Genomic DNA, 18,024 nt, shown 5'->3' on the forward strand with positions numbered 1-18,024 from the left:
GGTGTGTACCAGCCCCCTGAAAGAGGATCTTTCTAACAGGCATGTACCTGAGCAGCTGCCGAACGGTTCCTGCTCAGCCTCGTCGTAGGGCAGCACCCGGCCTGGCTGAGGGGAAGCCAGATAAATCTAGGTTCTCTCTGAGTCTTTACATCACATACACATAAAATATACAAGCTCCCTGCTGCTGCAGGGCCTCGGAGCTTGCTGTGCCTTCTCTCTGAAATGCTGTTCCTTGGGTTTTGCTCATGGTTGGCTCTATTCCATCCTTTAAGTGTCAACTTTAATGGCAGCTCCTCTGAGAAGCCTGCGTGCACCATCTGGTCCATTGTGGTCCCTCCACTTTTCTCCATCACAGCCCTTGCTAATTTCCTTCATGGCACAGTGATTGCAGACTGTACTTATTTATGTATTGGTTAGCTTGTTTACTTATTTATAATTTATTATCAGTCTCTCCCACTGGACCATAAGCTCCGTGAGGACAGAGACCAGATCTGTTATATTCTCCATTGTATCATCAACACCTCATACAGTGCTTGGCACATAGTAGGCACATTTGTTGAATAAATGAATTTATTAACTTCAAAACTAAATAGCACTTCAAGGAAGGTATTTAGCGATTTTCTCCTTCATTCAACATTTGAATACTCATTTTTATTGCAAATATGATGTATTTTATTAAATGTGTATTCGAATTTGAGACACAGCCTGCAATCATTTTCAAATATACATGCCAGGACTAGATACATTTTCACTATAGTCAGATCCCCTAATACAAAACAAACTTTGGGGGCTGACCTAAAGCTTTTATTGCACTGAAATTTTGACTCCAAATGTGTCAATATCCAGAATGTGTAAACTTTAACACTAGTTTTATCCATTGGGGTAAGTTTTGATCTGACTGTGCTTTGGTAGCCAGTCCAAAGAGGCATACCCTAGAGCCAGTGACCCAGGACTGACTCCAGGCGCTGCTTGCTCAAGCATTCACACAGACACTGAGGGGTCTACTTCAGAGAGTACAACCACCAAGAAATGTTGGGGGCAGCTGGTAGGTCTGAGAGGCTGACTTATTAGAAAGGCCCAAAAGGACAAACCTCAAGTAGAATCATCATAATGTGCTACCTTTTTTTGGTCCAGACTCATCAGATACAGTTCAAGTTACAAATAATATTTATTTTCATTAAAATTTTTATTATTCTTGAGCACACGGGATGCACAGTCAGTGAGAAATAGTAATCAGTGAGAAATAGTAATCAAACTGTACCAGTAATTACATAGTTCTTGTCTTCTAAGGAGCTCTATGTACTTTGATTAGTACAATATACGCTATAATGTGTGTGTACCAGGTGTATAAGAAACTACTCAACCTATAAAATTTTTACTACCCGAAACTAATATAATATTGTATGTCAACTGTAATAAAAAATAAATTAATTTTTTTTACTTTCCCTTATATCATGTCTGCAAAAATGGTCACAAAATAATAAAATTATCCTTCATTTACTTGCACAAATTATTTGCCCAAGACAGTAATGAGCGTGTGTGTGTGTGTGTGTGTGTGTGTGTGTGTGTATTAAGTACCCCATGTTGAAGAAAGATGAAAGAGGGACTTATAGATAAATGGAAACTTAAGAGACATATTCATCAGTCACAATACATAGACTTTATTTGGACTCTGACTCAAACTGTTAAATAGATTTGTGAGACCACTGGGCAAGTGTGAACACTCACTGATATTTGATGACATTAAGAAATTATTAGCAGTTTGTAGACGTTAAAAGGATATTGTGGTTATTTTTTTTAAGGGTTCTTTTCTTTAGTTATACATAAGCATCCATAGAGTTTTTTCAGAGTAATCCAACGGAGGGAGAAATGGATGGGGGAATTGGTGAAAGTAAACTAATCATGAATAGACAGGTACTGGGGGGCATACTGTTTATTTCTGTATCTGCTTTGGAATGTTCTTTAATTAAGTTTTAAAATAAGACACAGGTATATTAAGGAAAATAGCCAAATATAAGTCCCTGAAAAAGTTCTGGTCCTTGGGTGATGCAAGTCTTGCACCCTGAGCCTCCTAATTCCCAATCAAAAATCACTAGAGGCATTTTGAGCTGTGCCATATTAATCTCTTGTTACATTTCAAAACAGAAATCCGGTCCACTTCTGTTTTGCCTAAAGCAGAAAAAGTCATGAACTGGAAAGATAATGCCTCGATTTTTATGTGGAAAAACAAACTTGGAGATACACATGATCTCCTTTATCACGATCATGGGAGGAATCCAACCCACTGAGGAAGCAACGTCAAAACTCAAGTCACATTTTTACGGTAGCTGGAAATAAATGCTTCTCTTGGAAGTCAGTCCAGTCCTAAGGGAGGTCTTCTGGCAGCAGAGCACATGGCATGAGCGTGAGCACAAAGCTGAGACTGAGTTGAAAAATTGCAGCCTGAGCTGTAGCTGCCAACGAAGAGGCCAGTGTCTCTGTGGTGGCGAGTCACACCTTGCCCAGGCGGAGTCTGGGGGCAGAAAGGAGTCTGCTGCCAACACCCTGATACTGGTTGTCCTGGTACCCACCCATGTGGCACCTCTGTCACTCATTTACAAGCCTCAAAGATGAAGGCTGCTTTGATAATGTCCCCAGCCGTGCAAGAAGGGGACAGCAGCTACGATATGCTGGGGGAGGGTCCTATGAACTGCCACGAAGCCTCATACTTGGCAGGCCATGTCCCAGGCTATAGGTCAGCAACCAGATTTCTTTTTCAATGAGTGGTCCCGAACGGGACAAATCCCCATGCAGGTAAACCAGAGAGCTAGGAGGGTAAATTTTAAACTTGAGTAACTGACACCATTTTCCTTTTCTTTTTTGAGGGGAAAAAATTATATTGGGGAATGGAAGGCTAGGAGAATACAGGTGCGTGCTTCCCTCGTGAGGAACAAGCACAAAATTAGCAGGAGCATCCAGCTCAGTAAACATGAGAGGGCCTGCTTTTGTGCCAGGCATTGTGGGTAAGGCAGGGATGGATGAGACACGGTCCTTGCCTTCAAGGAGAGCACAGGAAAGGGAGGAGAAAGGTGCACAAGATCCCTTGAGTAAGTATTGAAACAGAAGGGCATGTGAGTCTTGTGACCCAGGCAAGGTAACTGTTACTAAGCCGAAGTCTAACTTTGGGCAAGTCAGTTAATCTCAAAATTTTCATCTATAAAATGATTAATTCTTGCCTTGCTGATCCTGTAGAGTGGTAGAGTTGTAAGGACCAAGACTACTGAAATAACGACATAAAGGGAGGAAGGGAGGGAGGCGGGGAGGGAGCGAGGAAAGGAAGGAAGGAAGGAAGGAAGGAAGGAAGGAAGGAAGGAAGGAAGGAAGGAAGGAAGGAAGGAAGGAGGAAGGAAGGAAGGAAGGAAGGAAGGAAGGAAGGAAGGAAGGAAGGAAGGAAGGAAGGAAGGAATAAGCGTCAGCAGCTGCAGGAGGAGGAATCCAAAAGGCTTTTCAGACCCTCTGCCCTGAGAGCCTGACTGACGCTCAAGGACGAGCGCCCCCTGTGGCCGGCAGCCAAGACCCACGGCAGGTTCCTGAAGCAGACGCTGCCCACTCTCCAGCCAGCCCCGGGAGCAGCGGTGCCCTGTGCCCTCATCCCCACAGCTGGTTCCCACTGGGCACCTTGTCACATGCCCAGGAGCTGCCTTGGCATGAGCAATCCTCTCCAACTCGTTCAAACGCGCCTGCTTCAGAGTGTGAAGGCGCTTAAGCCTAGTAATCTCACTAAATCTCGGGGTTTGAGAGCCAGCAGGAAGTTCCGGAACAGCGTGTCCAATCCTCGCATTTGTACCAAGGGCAAAGGAGACTTAGGCAGGGAACGTGACCTCATGGAGGTCACTCACTGAGGTGGTGGGACAGCAGGGGCTGGAAACTTGTTCCCTGGACTCTCCTGGTCCAATAGAGCTGCTTCTCTTTTCCAGGACGATTTTGCCACCACTGACTGCTTTTATAACCTTGGTCTTTCCTGTCCCTAAATACAGAATGTAGCCTAACATCCAAGGAAGAATACTTAGGGCAAAATAAAAGAGAACAATTCCTCCTGATAACCCTTTCCCAAGCGCTCTGCTCTTTGGGGTCTTTCATTCTTTGGGAAAATGTTTCCTAAATGCATTATTCATGTGACCCTAAATCACAACATGAGTTCACAGAGATGACAATGAGATGTCCTGGTCCCCAAGGAGTTCTTGGTTTAGTTATTACTAAAATGCCGTCTTCATGAAACCTTTTGGAACCCTTGCTCTGGGAAAAGAAAGTCCTTCTTCTAAGCCAGTTCCCTTTAGTCATGCATTCAAGGAGAAATCTTCTCATTGCTACGCCTCCTGACTGCCTGTGTTTCCATCCATGCCAGTCTGGCAGCTTCTGCCACCTTGACTGTGGGCTCAGGTGGTATTGTGAACAGAGAAAAGACTGGCAGCCTTGCTCTGGAAGGCTTACCATCCGTGCATGTCCTCTTCCTGACCCTTAGGGTTTGCATGATACCTCCGGATTGCTTCACCTCCGTTCCCTGCTGTCTCTAAAGAATTTGGTTTTGCCCTCAGCTGAATAACTGTCTTCCTCCAGTTTGCCCCTGGGGTGACTGCTTTGTGTTCTCCAGCCGCTTTCTCCCCTAGTCATCTTGGTGTAGTTGAGTTGCCTTGAGTCTAGGGCTTTGAGGCCTTGGAAATAAAAACAATATAGTTCAGTGGAAACTCTGACATATGCAAGTAAGAAAACTGATATCCAGTGAAGTTTGATTAGAGATTCTGAATTTCCTTCAAGCTCTACTATTTCTGAAAAGGTATTTCCAAAGGTTGACAGCCTGAAAACAACACAGTAGGGTTCTACTGTGTGTGTCCAGACCTCGGACCAACTCCTAGCACCATTTTTAATGAATGTGGGCACCAAGTTTTGCTTCTGAGTCTCCCTATTTGCAGATGAGGTCCCCTTGTTAGGGAACAAGATGTAGGAAATAGTGGGCCAGTATGCACACTTACACACTTGTGAAATGGTGCTATTGTCTGTGAAAGGGTTCCCAGAAGTGCTGTGCCTTTCACCTCTGCTCTAGTTAATACCCTTCCTTATACTAAATTACTAAAGGATGGACCCCAGACGGCAATGCTTGGTTCCCAACTCTGAGAGAGCCCACAGGGCACCACGATTCTACTCTAACGAGCCATGACATGCCAATTATTTGCTTTTCTGGAGAAACCTCAGCTTGAAAATCCGTTTAATTACCATGGGAGATAATCTTTTAAATACAGCTTTACATTCTTTAACGACTTTTCCCTGTTGGAGTAAGAAAGTGTATCTGAACATGGGATTGGATTGTTTATTTTCATTTCCAGAGGAAGGACTATTACCTGGTAGTTAGCAAGAAGCCTGAGCCCTGGAGGATGTATTTTTTAAGTCTGTTCCTTCTCACTGATAGTTTGCCAATTATATTGTAATAATTCGTTTGTAGTATTACCATACTTTTCCCCCCGACATAAACCTTTCGTTTAGCTCTGTGACTCCAGGCCTATCCTTGATATTTCTCAAGCATCCCTTTCAAGTTGGGTTCTACACTTACCTTAGACATGGGTATCAAGAGCCAATGTCCTCAAGGATTTCCTCCCAAGATCATACCTGTAAATCCATTCGCCTCAAAGATCTACCTTGAGTTACAGTCAGTCAGACACTAATTTTTCCAATCTGGAGCATCCCAGTGGATTTATTAAATTCTTCCCCACTAGAAAACAAGTTTGGGCAGAGGGGTCCTAGGGTTGTGTTCACCTTGGCAGCCCAAAGACCCACAGCAATCCCTGTTCATAATAGGTGTTCAATAAACAGCTGCTCAATTGCTGAAAGTCAGCAGGTCTTCACGTGGAGAGGATGTGTCTTGTGTCAAAATACGAACAAAGTACAAAATGAAGCAGAGCTTGGTAGGCGCTCGTCCCTGGCATGGGGCTGCTCTCGTCCTCTTTTCCCCACGTCACTTGAAGAGCAAGTGGTCTTGAGGCATTTGCTGGGCCTGATTCTATAGGCTGAGATCGCTGGGCCTTGAAGAATATACCCCTGCAGATTAAGAAAAGAAAAGGAAAAGAGTGATTGCATTGAACACGGAATTAGAAGGCGAGGGAAAAACAATTTGTGGAAAACTGATTAAATCTTGGGCTTGAATCTCACTTTCCAGGTCCTGACAGGGAGAAGAGCTGGTCCAAGAACTACCCATCATGTGGGGGCCTGCTGCAGTCCCCCATAGACCTGCACAGTGACATCCTCCAGTATGATGCTAGCCTTGTGCCCCTGGAGTTCCAAGGATACAACGTGCCTGCCAACGAGCAATTTATCCTGACCAACAATGGCCATTCAGGTGGGGGAGACACCTCAGAGACTTGCGGGGGCGATGTCTGAGCTTCCCTCAGCTCCCTCTTCAATCTGCCAGGGAGGGGCTTCAGTGAGGGAGGAGCAGGGGGGAGCCCTTGGGGGAGGCCCAAACCACTCTCTCTAGGGAGTGCTGGAGGCCCTGGGCTCGGGCTGTGCTGCCAGGGCAGTACCTCTCAGAAGCATATCGCTTGGGAGGGGACAGGGGGCAGGTCTGAGCCCCTCGGCCCGTTGGCTGTGCTGCAGGAGTGGATTCTTAGGCATCATGAACGCAAGCAACCACACAGTTCATGTGGGCGCACAGCCAAGCTTTGGAGTCAAACCAACCTGGATTTGAACCCCAGCTTGATTACTTAGGAGTCCTGAGACTCTGTGTGAGAATTTTAACCTCCTTGAGCTTTCACCTGGAAAATGGGCATATTGGTGGGTACTGTGAAGACTAGAGATTATGTATGTTGGGCTCTGGCATAGAGTAGATGCTTTATAAATAGCAATTATTATTGTTGTTGTTACAGAATCTATAGCTTGGCAGGTACTTCATTAAAGGTTCTATCTTCATAGCCAGGTGTGTAATACATGGATATATAAATAAACATCCATCCCTTGGTCTAGTATTAGTGTTCCTGCCATCATTTCTGACAGGGAATCAAGAAGGGGATGGTACGGCTGGAATTGCTTCAGTGAAATAGGTATATTCCCAGGGAAAGAAGCCAGGTCTGCAGGCCCACAGGCTGTATTTCTGGTCTACACCTTGCTGCATCTACCTGCCTTCCCCTGTCTGCCCCGCCCCCCCGCCCGTCTGGGCCCTGGGCAGGTATTGTCTCTGAAAACTACCCCTCCACTCCCCACAGTGAAGCTGAAGCTGCCCCCAGGCATGCACATCCAGGGATTCCGGTTCCGCTACAGTGCCACGCAGCTACACCTGCACTGGGGGAACCAGAACGAGCCCCACGGCTCCGAGCACACTGTCGGTGGGAAGCACTTTGCTGCGGAGGTGAGTGGGGTGGCCAGTCTGGCGGACGCTGTCTGGCGGTGGGTGGCCTGGCATCCTTCCACTTGGCTGGTATGCAGACAAGATCAGAGCACGGGGAGGTGGGGGTGGGGGCTGCCTTCGACCTCCACACCCACGCCTGGCCCTCAGGAGCACAGGAAGGTACAGCCACTCTGGCCACCCTGCAGCTCCTCTGTGGTGCCCTGATCCCGTCCCTCTCCCGAACATGCCGAGGTTGTCCTACGTCTTTTACTGAGTAATGCCGCTCAGAAGGAAGAGTGCTCCCAGGGAGCACAGTGGGACACACGGTCCTTTTCTAGACCTCACCCTTCTCTTTGCAGACTAAGATCCCACCAGCTTGTCTGTCTGATGCATCCCACTGCTAATTGCTCCCCCAGTCTTTTTTCCCATGTCATGCTGTTTGCATAGGTCTTTCCCAGCCCATCTTACTTTCCCTGGACACAGATTATTCACAGGACTTGGAGACCCAGGGCCAGAACTAGGCTGCCCCAAATCGAGGGATGGTTGGCATCATAACATACAGGGCATCATGGCAACCAGAGACTCACTGAGGATAGCTTGGGACATCAGCGTAGCCTTGTGTGATGTCGCCCTGAGGCACGGACCCAAAATGCCAAAGGAAAACAGGAAGAGACTCAGAGCTTTGGACCTGCTCTATACGTGTGCAATGGGGCGGGGCATGGAGTTGCTCCATGTCAAAGCTCCTGTGGACTTGAACTTGGGGGTGTGGTTCTGAATGTTTACAGGGTAATACAAGGAGATAAATGCTACTGATCAGCCGGTGGAACCCACAGTAAATAAGGACACGACCACTGTCCTCTGTTTTTAATTGCTGAACTGCTTAATGTCTCAGGCTAATTATAGGTTGAGTTACAAGGGTGGAGGGACTATAATTCTGCTCCAAAATGAGGGCACTACTGGAGGTGCACATATTTCAGACCAGGCCCCTCTCCACGTTTCCAGGACTGCGATTTCTTCCAGGCTACTTGCAACGTGGAGGCTTCTACTTTCCCATGGGGAATAAAGAAGGAGTTAGGTGTAGGCTGAGAGGGTTTGGACATTTTAAAATATTTCTAGCTATCATATTTTCTGCTATTGAGTCCCATCATCAGACTGAGAGTCTGATGAAGATGGACCGTAAATGGCAATGATAGAGAAAAATGCATCAAGTTAACCCTAGAGTGGCAGATCCTTAGAGTGGATGGTCTTCTTCTGGATTGAGTCTATCTAAGAAGATTCTCTTAATCCTCTCAGCAGGAAATTCCCTTCTGTTTGTATTAGTCTTCACCTCCTCTTGATTTAAGCTGAACCTAGTGAGGAAAGTGCTAAGACGGACCACAAGTTCAAAGGTCAGCTGAAAAAAGAAATAAGGATGAAGGACCTCTGGGGTTTTACCCACATAGAATTCTGCTCCATTTGTCCAGTGATGCCAGGCCAAGATGTGTGTGTGTGTGGTGCGGGGGGTGGGCGGGGGGGGAGCAGGTAGGCGGGGGGAGGGCAACGCCGGAGGTTACATCCTTCAGGGGGAACGATGGTGAAGTAGGAGCCCCTAAGACATCCTTAATAGAGGACCACTTAAAAGGAGCAATACTTTGATATAATTTTTAAAAATTAGAAAGGGCCACTTGAAAATTGGGGAACACTGAGTTGTAGTCAATAAAATATTCTTGAATTCTATTTATAACCACAGAAGATGGGAAAAGAGATGAATAAAGAGAGATAAAAATATCAGTGTGTCCTAGCCCCAAGAGGCAAATAATCAACAAAAATGCATGTGTCATATCTATAAATCTATCTACTAATGTAGTTTTTTGGAGAACAAGTGATACCATCTTTAGGATTAAAAATCAGGTTAAACATTTGTCATAATAATGTCTTCCTGCTTGCCAAGACTTTTTAAACTTAAGGTTTCTCAAACACTCCTCTCTCCCTCACTTCAACAATGACAAATAATTTCTGCTTTGAAAAAATGAGGTTAGAATTTTATTTTGTAAAGGTCAAAGTCTACATTCATGGAGTAACATTCCTGCTTCATGGCCTTTCAAATATGGCTGATAAAACCTTTATGAAAGCCATGCTGTGATTTTCTCCACCTGAGGGATAAATATGTCCTGCTCTGGATACAAATACGATTAAGTTACAGTTGGAGGCTTGCCGTCCCCGCCCCCACCGCTTCCAGGTCAAGGGCAGAGCGCCCAGGCTGAGGCTAGGTAAGCCACACGAGACCGTTTTGCCCCAGGATCCAGAACAAGTAAGAAAAATCAGAAGGAAGAAGTACTCCAAAGTACCCAGGCTTTGTCATGATGGCTAGTATAAAAACCCATTCATTCATTCATTCATTCATTCATTCATTCATTCATTCAATATCTATTATGCACCTGGTACTTTCCAAGCACCATATCAGACACTGGGATACAATGAGTGAATAAGATGGACAGTCTACCCTGGCGAAGTCTGCAGTCCAGAGGACTGAAGGAAAAGGGAAACTGGGGAGGCCTAATATACCAGGGAGGGGGTCTGTCCTCCCCGTTGGATTCCACTCTTCTGCAAAGGCAAAAGGTTCCCATGAGGTGCCCACCCCTCATGAGTGGCTTCTCGCCCACTGCAGCTGCATATTGTCCATTACAACTCGGACCTGTACCCCAATGCCAGCACCGCCAGTAACAAGTCAGAAGGCCTTGCTGTCCTAGCTGTTCTCATAGAGGTAAGAGATGTGAAGGGATTTTTGCATGAAATTTGAAGGTGGGATGATACCCGACTCGGCATTTGGTTCCATGCACACCCATCTGTTGGATGTATGCAGCTCACTCCTGTTTTGGCTATGTCTTGCCTCTAGAGCAGGGGGTGTTCCCTGATAGGGTTCTTTCTCTCTTGGCCTGGAGATGGCACTTTCTGCGTCTGGGCAGCATAAATAGGCATGTCCTTTGTGACACTAGAAAAATGAGCCCTAGTCCCCGGTCCTCTTGCATAACGCATGGAATTGCCCAGTTGGATAGGACCTGTGTGTCAGATGGGAGGGGGAGTCACTCAATGCTGCCCCGTCAGATGCCTGAATCCCTGACACAACTCCTGGTACCCAAGTTCCATCCTTTATATGGACCCTGGAATGAGCTCCTTCCTTAATCCCAGGAAATGGGAATGTCTCCTGATTCACTTACACTATTTTTCCCTAGTGAGGAAATATGTACCTTGTTTCTCAACACGCTTACCTGCCTGACTTGTTTTGCATGAACTCAAGCTCCCTTAAGTTCTGGTTAGAAAACATGCTAGTTGTGGCCTTCAGGCTCACAGCCAGATAGTCAGGAGCATAAGCTGTATCCCTTGCTCTGGGATACTAAAGCCCCAGTGCCTTGAGCTGAAAATAGGCCGTCCTGAGATGCAAGGGGGCAGGGCCATTACACCAATCCCCTCCCAGCCTAGTGAGCCATCACAACTGTCCTAGTAAAGAGCGTCCTATAGGAAGGGCCTGGCAGCGGCGACCACATACCCCAGTCCAGCCTTCCCATTAGCAATTGTCAACCCAGGCTCAGCCAATAGAATTCTGTCAGCATTCAACAGCCCTGTCTCTGTTGCAGACGGGCTCCTTCAATCCATCCTATGACAAGATCTTCAGTCACCTTCAAGATGTAAAGTACAAAGGTGAGTGGTCCTGGGATGCTAATTCAAACTTTGCGGGAGAAGGATGTAGTCAGCCCTATATGACCTGGAGACAAATGAATGCAGGGGGCGGTGGCTCTCTGTGACCAGGCCCTTGGGTCAGAGGGCCCAGAAAGGGGCTAGTTCATGTTTCTAGGCTGAGTCATATGTTCAGCTGCACGTCTGCCACGGGGAGCAGGACCGACACCCCCCCCCCCAACATGTCTCTCCAGGCCAAGAAGTGTTCATTCCAGGTTTCAGCATTGAAGAGCTGCTTCCCGAGAGACCCGCTGAGTACTACCACTACAAAGGGTCCCTGACCACCCCTCCTTGCCACCCCTCTGTGCTCTGGACGGTTTTCAGGAACCCTGTGCAAATTTCCCAGGAGCAGGTAACTGGTGCCCCTCCAAGTCGGAGACCACGGGCTATCACCCGTATCCTAATCAACGACTTGGTGTCCTTAGAATTTCACCGGCAGCTATTCAAAACCTCTCCAAAGACCGCAGGTGCTTGGAAGTGCTGCAGAAATTACAGGTTAAGCTTCAGACGCGGAGCTATCAAACAGAGCTAGGAAAAGGAATCCATCTCCACAGTTCTTTAAAAAAAGAATTGCTAAACTATATTTCCTGATACATCCCTCAGTGGGTGGTGTTCACCTCCCAGGCAGGAGAGAGCAGGGTTCCTTTACAGAGGCAGAATACAGATAGGAGTCACTTAACTTGTTTAACCAACCAGGGAGCTGGGAGCAGTGAGTAAGTGAGGGTCTCTGCCCTCAAGAAGCTCACAGTCTAACTCAAAACTGGGGATCGGAATCCTTAGCAATCATCTCTAACCCTCTCATTTTATAGGTGATGAAAGTGAGGGTTAGAAAAAAAGAAACTTGCAGGATCACGACTGATTAGTGACAGAGCTAAGACCCAAAGTCAGGTCTGAGTTCCAGGTCACTGCCCGACCCTCTATGACACAGCCTCAGCTCATCAAGAAGCAAAAGGGCTTCCGGGAGCTGGGCGGCCAGGGGCAATGCTGCACACTGGCTCATGGCCTACCCCAGCCTTTATCCTAACTGTCGCTCCTGCGTTTTTACTACGAGCTACTGATCTGTGTAACCGAGATAGAGGGCAGCTAGTAGGTGGACAGGAATAAAGCCGTGATGCATCAAGAGATACAATGTGCAGGGAAAGCAGTAACATCCTAACCCGGAAAGTGCCTTGGAAACAGGTTATATAATCTATGTAGATGCAGGAAAATTCCACGGAACTAGCAGTCAGATGACCTGTGAAACTCTTGCTTCCCTCTTTTTGTTCCTTCTGATGGCACCATCAGAATAAGCCCCCAAGCCCCTCTGATTTAGAGTTGGGTTCCAAATCAGGCTCCGGAGAGCAGTGCAGTCTCCAGGAGAGGCTGAGGAGCCCCTCTAGTACCCCAGATTCCCCTCCCTGCAGGGCAGATTTCAGGTGGTAACAGCACTAACCTTCCCCCAAGTCTCGGGATGTGGGAAAACAAACCAGCTCAGCCGGTACCCAATCACCCAGACGCCCGCAGGGTAGCAGAGCAGTTCTCCGGCTTTCCCACTGCTTTCTGCTGTCTCCTGCCTAGGCCCTGGAGGTGAGAGCTGGCAGTCTCTTCCCCACTGAAATCAGGCAAGGGACCTGTCACTCTGTCTACAGGGTGTGTTTCTGTTCTTCTTTCCAAAGTTGCTGGCTTTGGAGACGGCTTTGTATTGCACACACAAGGATGACCCGTCCCCCAGAAAAATGGTCAACAACTTCCGGCGGGTCCAGAAGTTTGATGAGAGGCTGGTGTACATCTCCTTCCGACAAGGTAAGGAGATGCAGTCAGGGAGGGGGGTGCGGTTAGGGGGTGCGAACAGTCCATTTTGTATGAAGTCCGGTGCCCCGCCCTCGGGCTTTGTCCCCAATGCCCTTCGATGGGTTAAGAGCACTCTGGCTGCCCAAGGAATCAGGGTACATGAGGAGCTACTGGGTGTGGGTGTACTGAGGTCTCCCTTCACTGCTCTTGACTTCCCTGAGCCTTTGCAGGGAAGCACGAGGCAGAACCTCCAGGTGCATGGACCAGAGCCCTATTAAGTCTGGGAGTCTCTCACAGATGGGGAAGAGAGGCAGTTCTGGGGGACCTGTCTGCTCTGGAGAACTACCCCTTCCCCTAAGACAAATGCCAGGACCCTTTTCATGAGATCACACTGCTAACTTCTTATCTGAGGCTTTCTGGCATCAAGGCCCATCTTCAGTCTTGCCAGGTGACCACGGATGTCCAGGGACGCTCCTTTGTAAGGAGCCACATCTGTGGCCACAAGCTGCTCATGGTGTCATGTAGCAGGCTCATCAGGCAAGAAGCCATTGGCAGTCCCTGCCTTTTTGTCTCAGCTTCTTAAAACTTGCTTAAGCACAAGCACACAGGATCTATCCTGAATGAAAAGCAACAGTTTGGTGTATCCCTAATGCTATGAAATCTCAGCTCTTCCTTTTAAATCCATACCCATAACTCCCCAGAAGGACATTTAACATCACTACCTGCTCAAGACCCACGTCCGTCCTGCAGGAGGCGAGGGCCGGGAAAAGGCGAGGGCCCTTCTTCAAACCTCCGACTTTCCTTTCTCGCTGTAGACACTTGAGCGGCTCCCACTTTCGCCGTTTCAAGTGGTCAGCAGCAGCTCTAGCCCTTACACATCACATGACCGCTCTGGCCCAGGTGTTCGTATTTAGCCGGCCCATTCACCCCCTTGTCAGAGAACCAGCTCTCGTCTCACCCGGTGCACCTTTTTTTCCGTTCCTTTCTTCTTGGCTGAGATTATTACTTTCGCCTACTAAGCTTAGTTGAACATATGAAGATTCTATTCCGAAGCCCTGGCCAGAAAGCTTTAGAAACATGCCCGTCTGAATTGATCCATACAGACGATCAGAATTACATCCTTCTAGGTCAGTGACTTAATCAGGAGCTGCCCAGGCATTTATCTTCTGTGTTCTCTGCAGATTCTACTAGTCAAGGTCATTGCCCTCTTTTCCTCCCTTTTCTGGTCTGAGAACTGAATCCGGGAACAGTGAACCTCCCTCAAAATTGAGAATGGATATGGTGATGGCTATGAAATCTCCTTTCCTGGGAAATGCGTCAAGTGTAAAGCATGAGCCCTTTGTGATCTATTCCGGATATAACTTTCTTCTTTCTTCTTCCTCGAAGTGGAGTATGTAGTAGTCAAAGGTTAAATGGAAATACTTTAACGCTTAAATAAAATAAAAAGCATAACAGCTCTGCCTGGAGACAAGGGGCTTTTGCCCACACACAGATCAGGTACAATTTTGCTTGAGATTCAAGGACAATAATCAGTTCTGTTTTCTGGGCTAGTCTATGCAAGTCACAGGGGACAGGGTGACAAATACTTCCCCTATAGCCAGGAGACCTAGGTTCAAGGCCTTGCTTTGCTTCCTCCTGGTGGTATCATGTGGGCAAAAGATGTCCCTTCTCTGGCCTGGGTTTCCTTAGCCACTGAAGGACCGGTTGGACGAGGTGCGCTGACGCCCTTTCGGTGCTAACGTGTTGTGATTCTAAGTGGACACTGACACCTGCCCATCCTGGCTTTACATTGCAGGGACAGTGAGTGAGGGCAGCTACAGAGGATCAGAAGAAACCATGCAGGAACTTGAGTCTGACGTCTCAAAGTAACCCCCGCTTGTGCTGATGGACGGGGCGTTGGGAGTAATTAGCCATCTTCTTAGACCAGCTCAGGTCTAAGTGGGCGCTTGTAGAGTGGGCAGTGCAGCCCAGCATGCTTCAGTAGACCCTTCCAGCCTGGCTAAGGGTACTTGAGGGGGGCCCTAGGCAGAAGCCCCCAGTCCACCTCCTGGCTTAGGACACCAAGATCAAAGGCCAAATGCAACTTTGCCACTGCCCCTCCTGCTCAGCTCACCCAGAGCTGCTGCGGTCAAGAGCCCAGGCTGGGCTCAGCGCTCTCCTTGGAGGGAGAATCCATGGCAGTCCAAGGCAAACTGGTTCATTTGGAGGCTGATTATAGAAACTTGGCCAGAATTCTGCCCTCCCTCTCACTTCCAAAAGATGCAGGCCCCAAACAGGGCTGCTACCAAAGAACAATGAGGAGGCAGCCCCAGAGGAGTGACGCCCAGACCTCACCCCCCAGGGGTGCTGCATTTAGAAGGGCCTTCTCACACCAACCTGAAGCAGACCTCAGACATGCTGTTTCCGGTGTATGGGGTGAGCCTGTTTGTCAGGGTGAACCCTGAGCAATTCGGACTCAAATATTTGTACCCTTTGCCGCTGAGGCAGTTTGTAACTGGGTCTGGTTTCCTCAGGGTTTTCTTTGGAAGTTATCAGGAACTATGGAGTTGGAAAATTTCGTCAGGAGAAAAGTCATGTTAAGGAAATCCTCTGGGAGAAAAAGTGCATGGACTTTGAGGTGTAACCAAATTGAAACAATTGGGACTGAATTGTTGAACTTGACCCTGGTTTGTCCTCAACTGTGCTTAGAAAAGGAGTACAAGACCTGGTTTCTGTCCTCAAGAGGTATATAGTGTAACCAGGACTTAGCCCAAGGGCAGGGTTTCTCAGCCCTTGTACTAACTGACATTTGGGGGCTGGACATGGCTTGTTGTAGGGGGCTGTCCTGCGCACTGTAGCCCTGGCAGCCTCCCAGGCCTCTACCTGCCAATGCCAGTACATCCCCCCATTTGTGACAGTCAAAAATGTCTCCAAACGTGGCCAAACGTCTGCGGGGGAGGAGGGGCAAAACTGCCTGATGGAGAACCACTGCCCCGGAGACTGTACAACTTTCCTAGACCCAGACTGATTTTTTCCACTCATATCACAGGATTCTAGAGTTTTATATTATATGACCTGGTCTTTATTCTATTACGGCATGACATGTTCAGTCTGGTGATGGTCACGCCTGAGACAATACGGGTCGGGTCACTAAGTTAGAACAACCAAACCCAAGAGAAATTCTGGGCCCCACCTTCCTTTAGAAGGTCAGTACATATTCTTCTTATATAATTGCGTATGTCCAAGGCTAAGAGAAGGGGATGAGAGAGAACGATTCCCCTTTAAGATTATAACTCCCATTATTAGGGTTCCAGACGCCTCTGAGGTAGCAACTTTCTTCGGAATCCGCTCATCATTTTTCTCCTCCTACCCTTCTGGACACGTTTTTCTCTCATAAATTTTCTGTTTCTTTTTGCCCTTGGTTAAAATGCCCACTCTTTATAGAGAGGTGAAAGCCATGCCAGATGCTTTTTTCAGCTCTAAAAACTGCCCCTTCCAAGTGGCACAAATGGAAAACTGGAGCGGAAGAGGGGAAACAAGACTCCTTATCTTCAAGATTAGATCCCGGAGAGGGGAACACATCCTGGGACCATTCCCGATCTCATAGGAAGTCAGGTGTCCGGTGGGAGGAAGGAGACAACAGGGGCAGGCGGACAGTTCAGGGGCCCAGCTCTTGGTTCCTTCCAGTTGAATTCTTCCCAGACAAAGACACCAACACCAGGTCCAGATGGTGCTTAATAAGGCAAGAGCCCAGCAAAGCTAAATACTAATGCTATCTAGCTCTGTTTCAACACGTCAAGGGAACCTGAGGGACAAGAGGTAGCCAAAAAGTTTCTATAATCATGTGTTTAGTGGCCTTGCTCTGAGCAATGCATGTCCCCTGCCGTAGAGCCCAGAGCCAGCTGAGGCACTTACACAGGAGCGCTGGACAGTAGAGGGGTAGGGCTCTCACCCACCATTAGAATCTGCTTGACCCTGAGGGAACGGGGTAAATGTATAAAACCTTTAACAAAGAGATAGAAAGAAGTCTTACAAAGCTAAGATGGCTAATTATCTAATTTTTTGAGACTCGAATGTATGCTTTGTGGTTATTGACCTGGTGTTTCTAAAAGTTCTTATTTATAAATAAAACCTATTAGATGCAAAGGTATCAATTCTTCCAAAGTATCCACATGGAAGTCCAGAGGAGTTCCTATTTTCCAGTTCCCCCTGGACACAGGGCACTGCATCATCAGGAATAATCACCAAACATGCTAAGCAGTGAAGTCCTTCATCTAATGGAACTCAGCACACTACGTGCTTCCTGAGCACACCTCAGGTGAAACATGGGGGGACCAGAAAGCCCCCCCATGGACATTACGCTGCTCCTAACACCGAGCCTCTGGCACACAGCACATCCTGCTCAGGAAAGACAGCAGGAAAAGGGCTCGGGCACAAGGCTGGGACCACCCTTTGTGAGGTGGTCCCACTGACCTTCCCAACACTGTCACATCCTGGCACCATCTGCACCCTGGAGGGCCTCCCTTAGCATGGCAGGTGCTTTCTTCACATGTGGACACTATTTGCTTTGCCCACACTATTCCCTTTGTCTAGGAGGCCCTCACCTCTTCCACCTGGAAAATTCTTTCAAGACTCGATTCTACATGCCCTCTCCATCCCCCTGAAGGCGACTTAGGTCTCCTTCAATGCGGCTGGAACAACACGCTCATCTCTTTATGGTTCTTAGCGCACCACAGGGTGAAGATTTATTACAATACAGAAAAGGAAAGAGAGAAAACATGTCCATATTATCCACACACTACCAGCCCCCGAAGGACCGCGCTGGTGAACACTTTACTCACTTTTCGTGCCTGGCATCATGTCTGGTGCTCACGACAAGTCTGAAAGAATGTAACAGATCCAGCTCCCTTCCCCTCCTCTCCCGAGTGTCTTCTTTGCAGGAGGATTAGAACATAAGCCTGACCGATGGTCAAATTTAGTTTAAGTCTTATTTTGCTTTGTTACCAAATTGCCAACAGCATGAAAATCAATCCATTTGTTTAAGGAAAATTACAGATCAACTTAACGGCCAAGTTTTGAAGGTGTGGGAGGGAGTTGCCTAGAGGTGCTCTCAGGCTTTCCATTGCTCTGATCGGGATAAAAGGCCCCCGTTTCCCCCCACATCAGCCCTTCAGCACAGTCAGCCCAGCCACCAAAGGGAGCTGAGAGTA

At 47.7% G+C, this 18,024-nt stretch overlaps 2 protein-coding genes across 4 annotated transcripts in view; one reads left to right on the forward strand and one right to left on the reverse strand.

Moving 5' to 3' along the window:
- CA12 (carbonic anhydrase 12) overlaps positions 1–18,024 on the forward strand; it is a 48,821-nt gene that overhangs the window by 24,669 nt on the left and 6,128 nt on the right. For 2 of the 3 annotated variants that reach the window (XM_033107589.1, XM_033107588.1), the window contains exons 3-8: positions 6,188–6,367; positions 7,230–7,372; positions 9,999–10,094; positions 10,966–11,029; positions 11,260–11,417; positions 12,721–12,847. In XM_033107589.1, coding sequence (XP_032963480.1) covers positions 6,188–6,367; positions 7,230–7,372; positions 9,999–10,094; positions 10,966–11,029; positions 11,260–11,417; positions 12,721–12,847 — 768 coding nt within the window. Of the gene's footprint in view, positions 1–6,187; positions 6,368–7,229; positions 7,373–9,998; positions 10,095–10,965; positions 11,030–11,259; positions 11,418–12,720; positions 12,848–14,630; positions 17,974–18,024 lie in introns of those variants that run through there. The other variant, XM_033107590.1, reaches the window with a different exon arrangement.
- Positions 5,693–18,024, reverse strand: part of APH1B (aph-1 homolog B, gamma-secretase subunit) — a 62,134-nt gene continuing 49,802 nt past the window's right edge. Inside the window, exon 7 of the mRNA XM_033107591.1 lies at positions 5,693–6,069. The gene's annotated coding sequence lies outside the window, so the exon portion shown is untranslated. The remainder of the gene's footprint in view (positions 6,070–18,024) is intronic.

This window comes from Rhinolophus ferrumequinum, chromosome 6, assembly GCF_004115265.2.
Source record: "Rhinolophus ferrumequinum isolate MPI-CBG mRhiFer1 chromosome 6, mRhiFer1_v1.p, whole genome shotgun sequence".
In the NCBI taxonomy this organism is placed as follows: Eukaryota; Metazoa; Chordata; class Mammalia; order Chiroptera; family Rhinolophidae; genus Rhinolophus; species Rhinolophus ferrumequinum.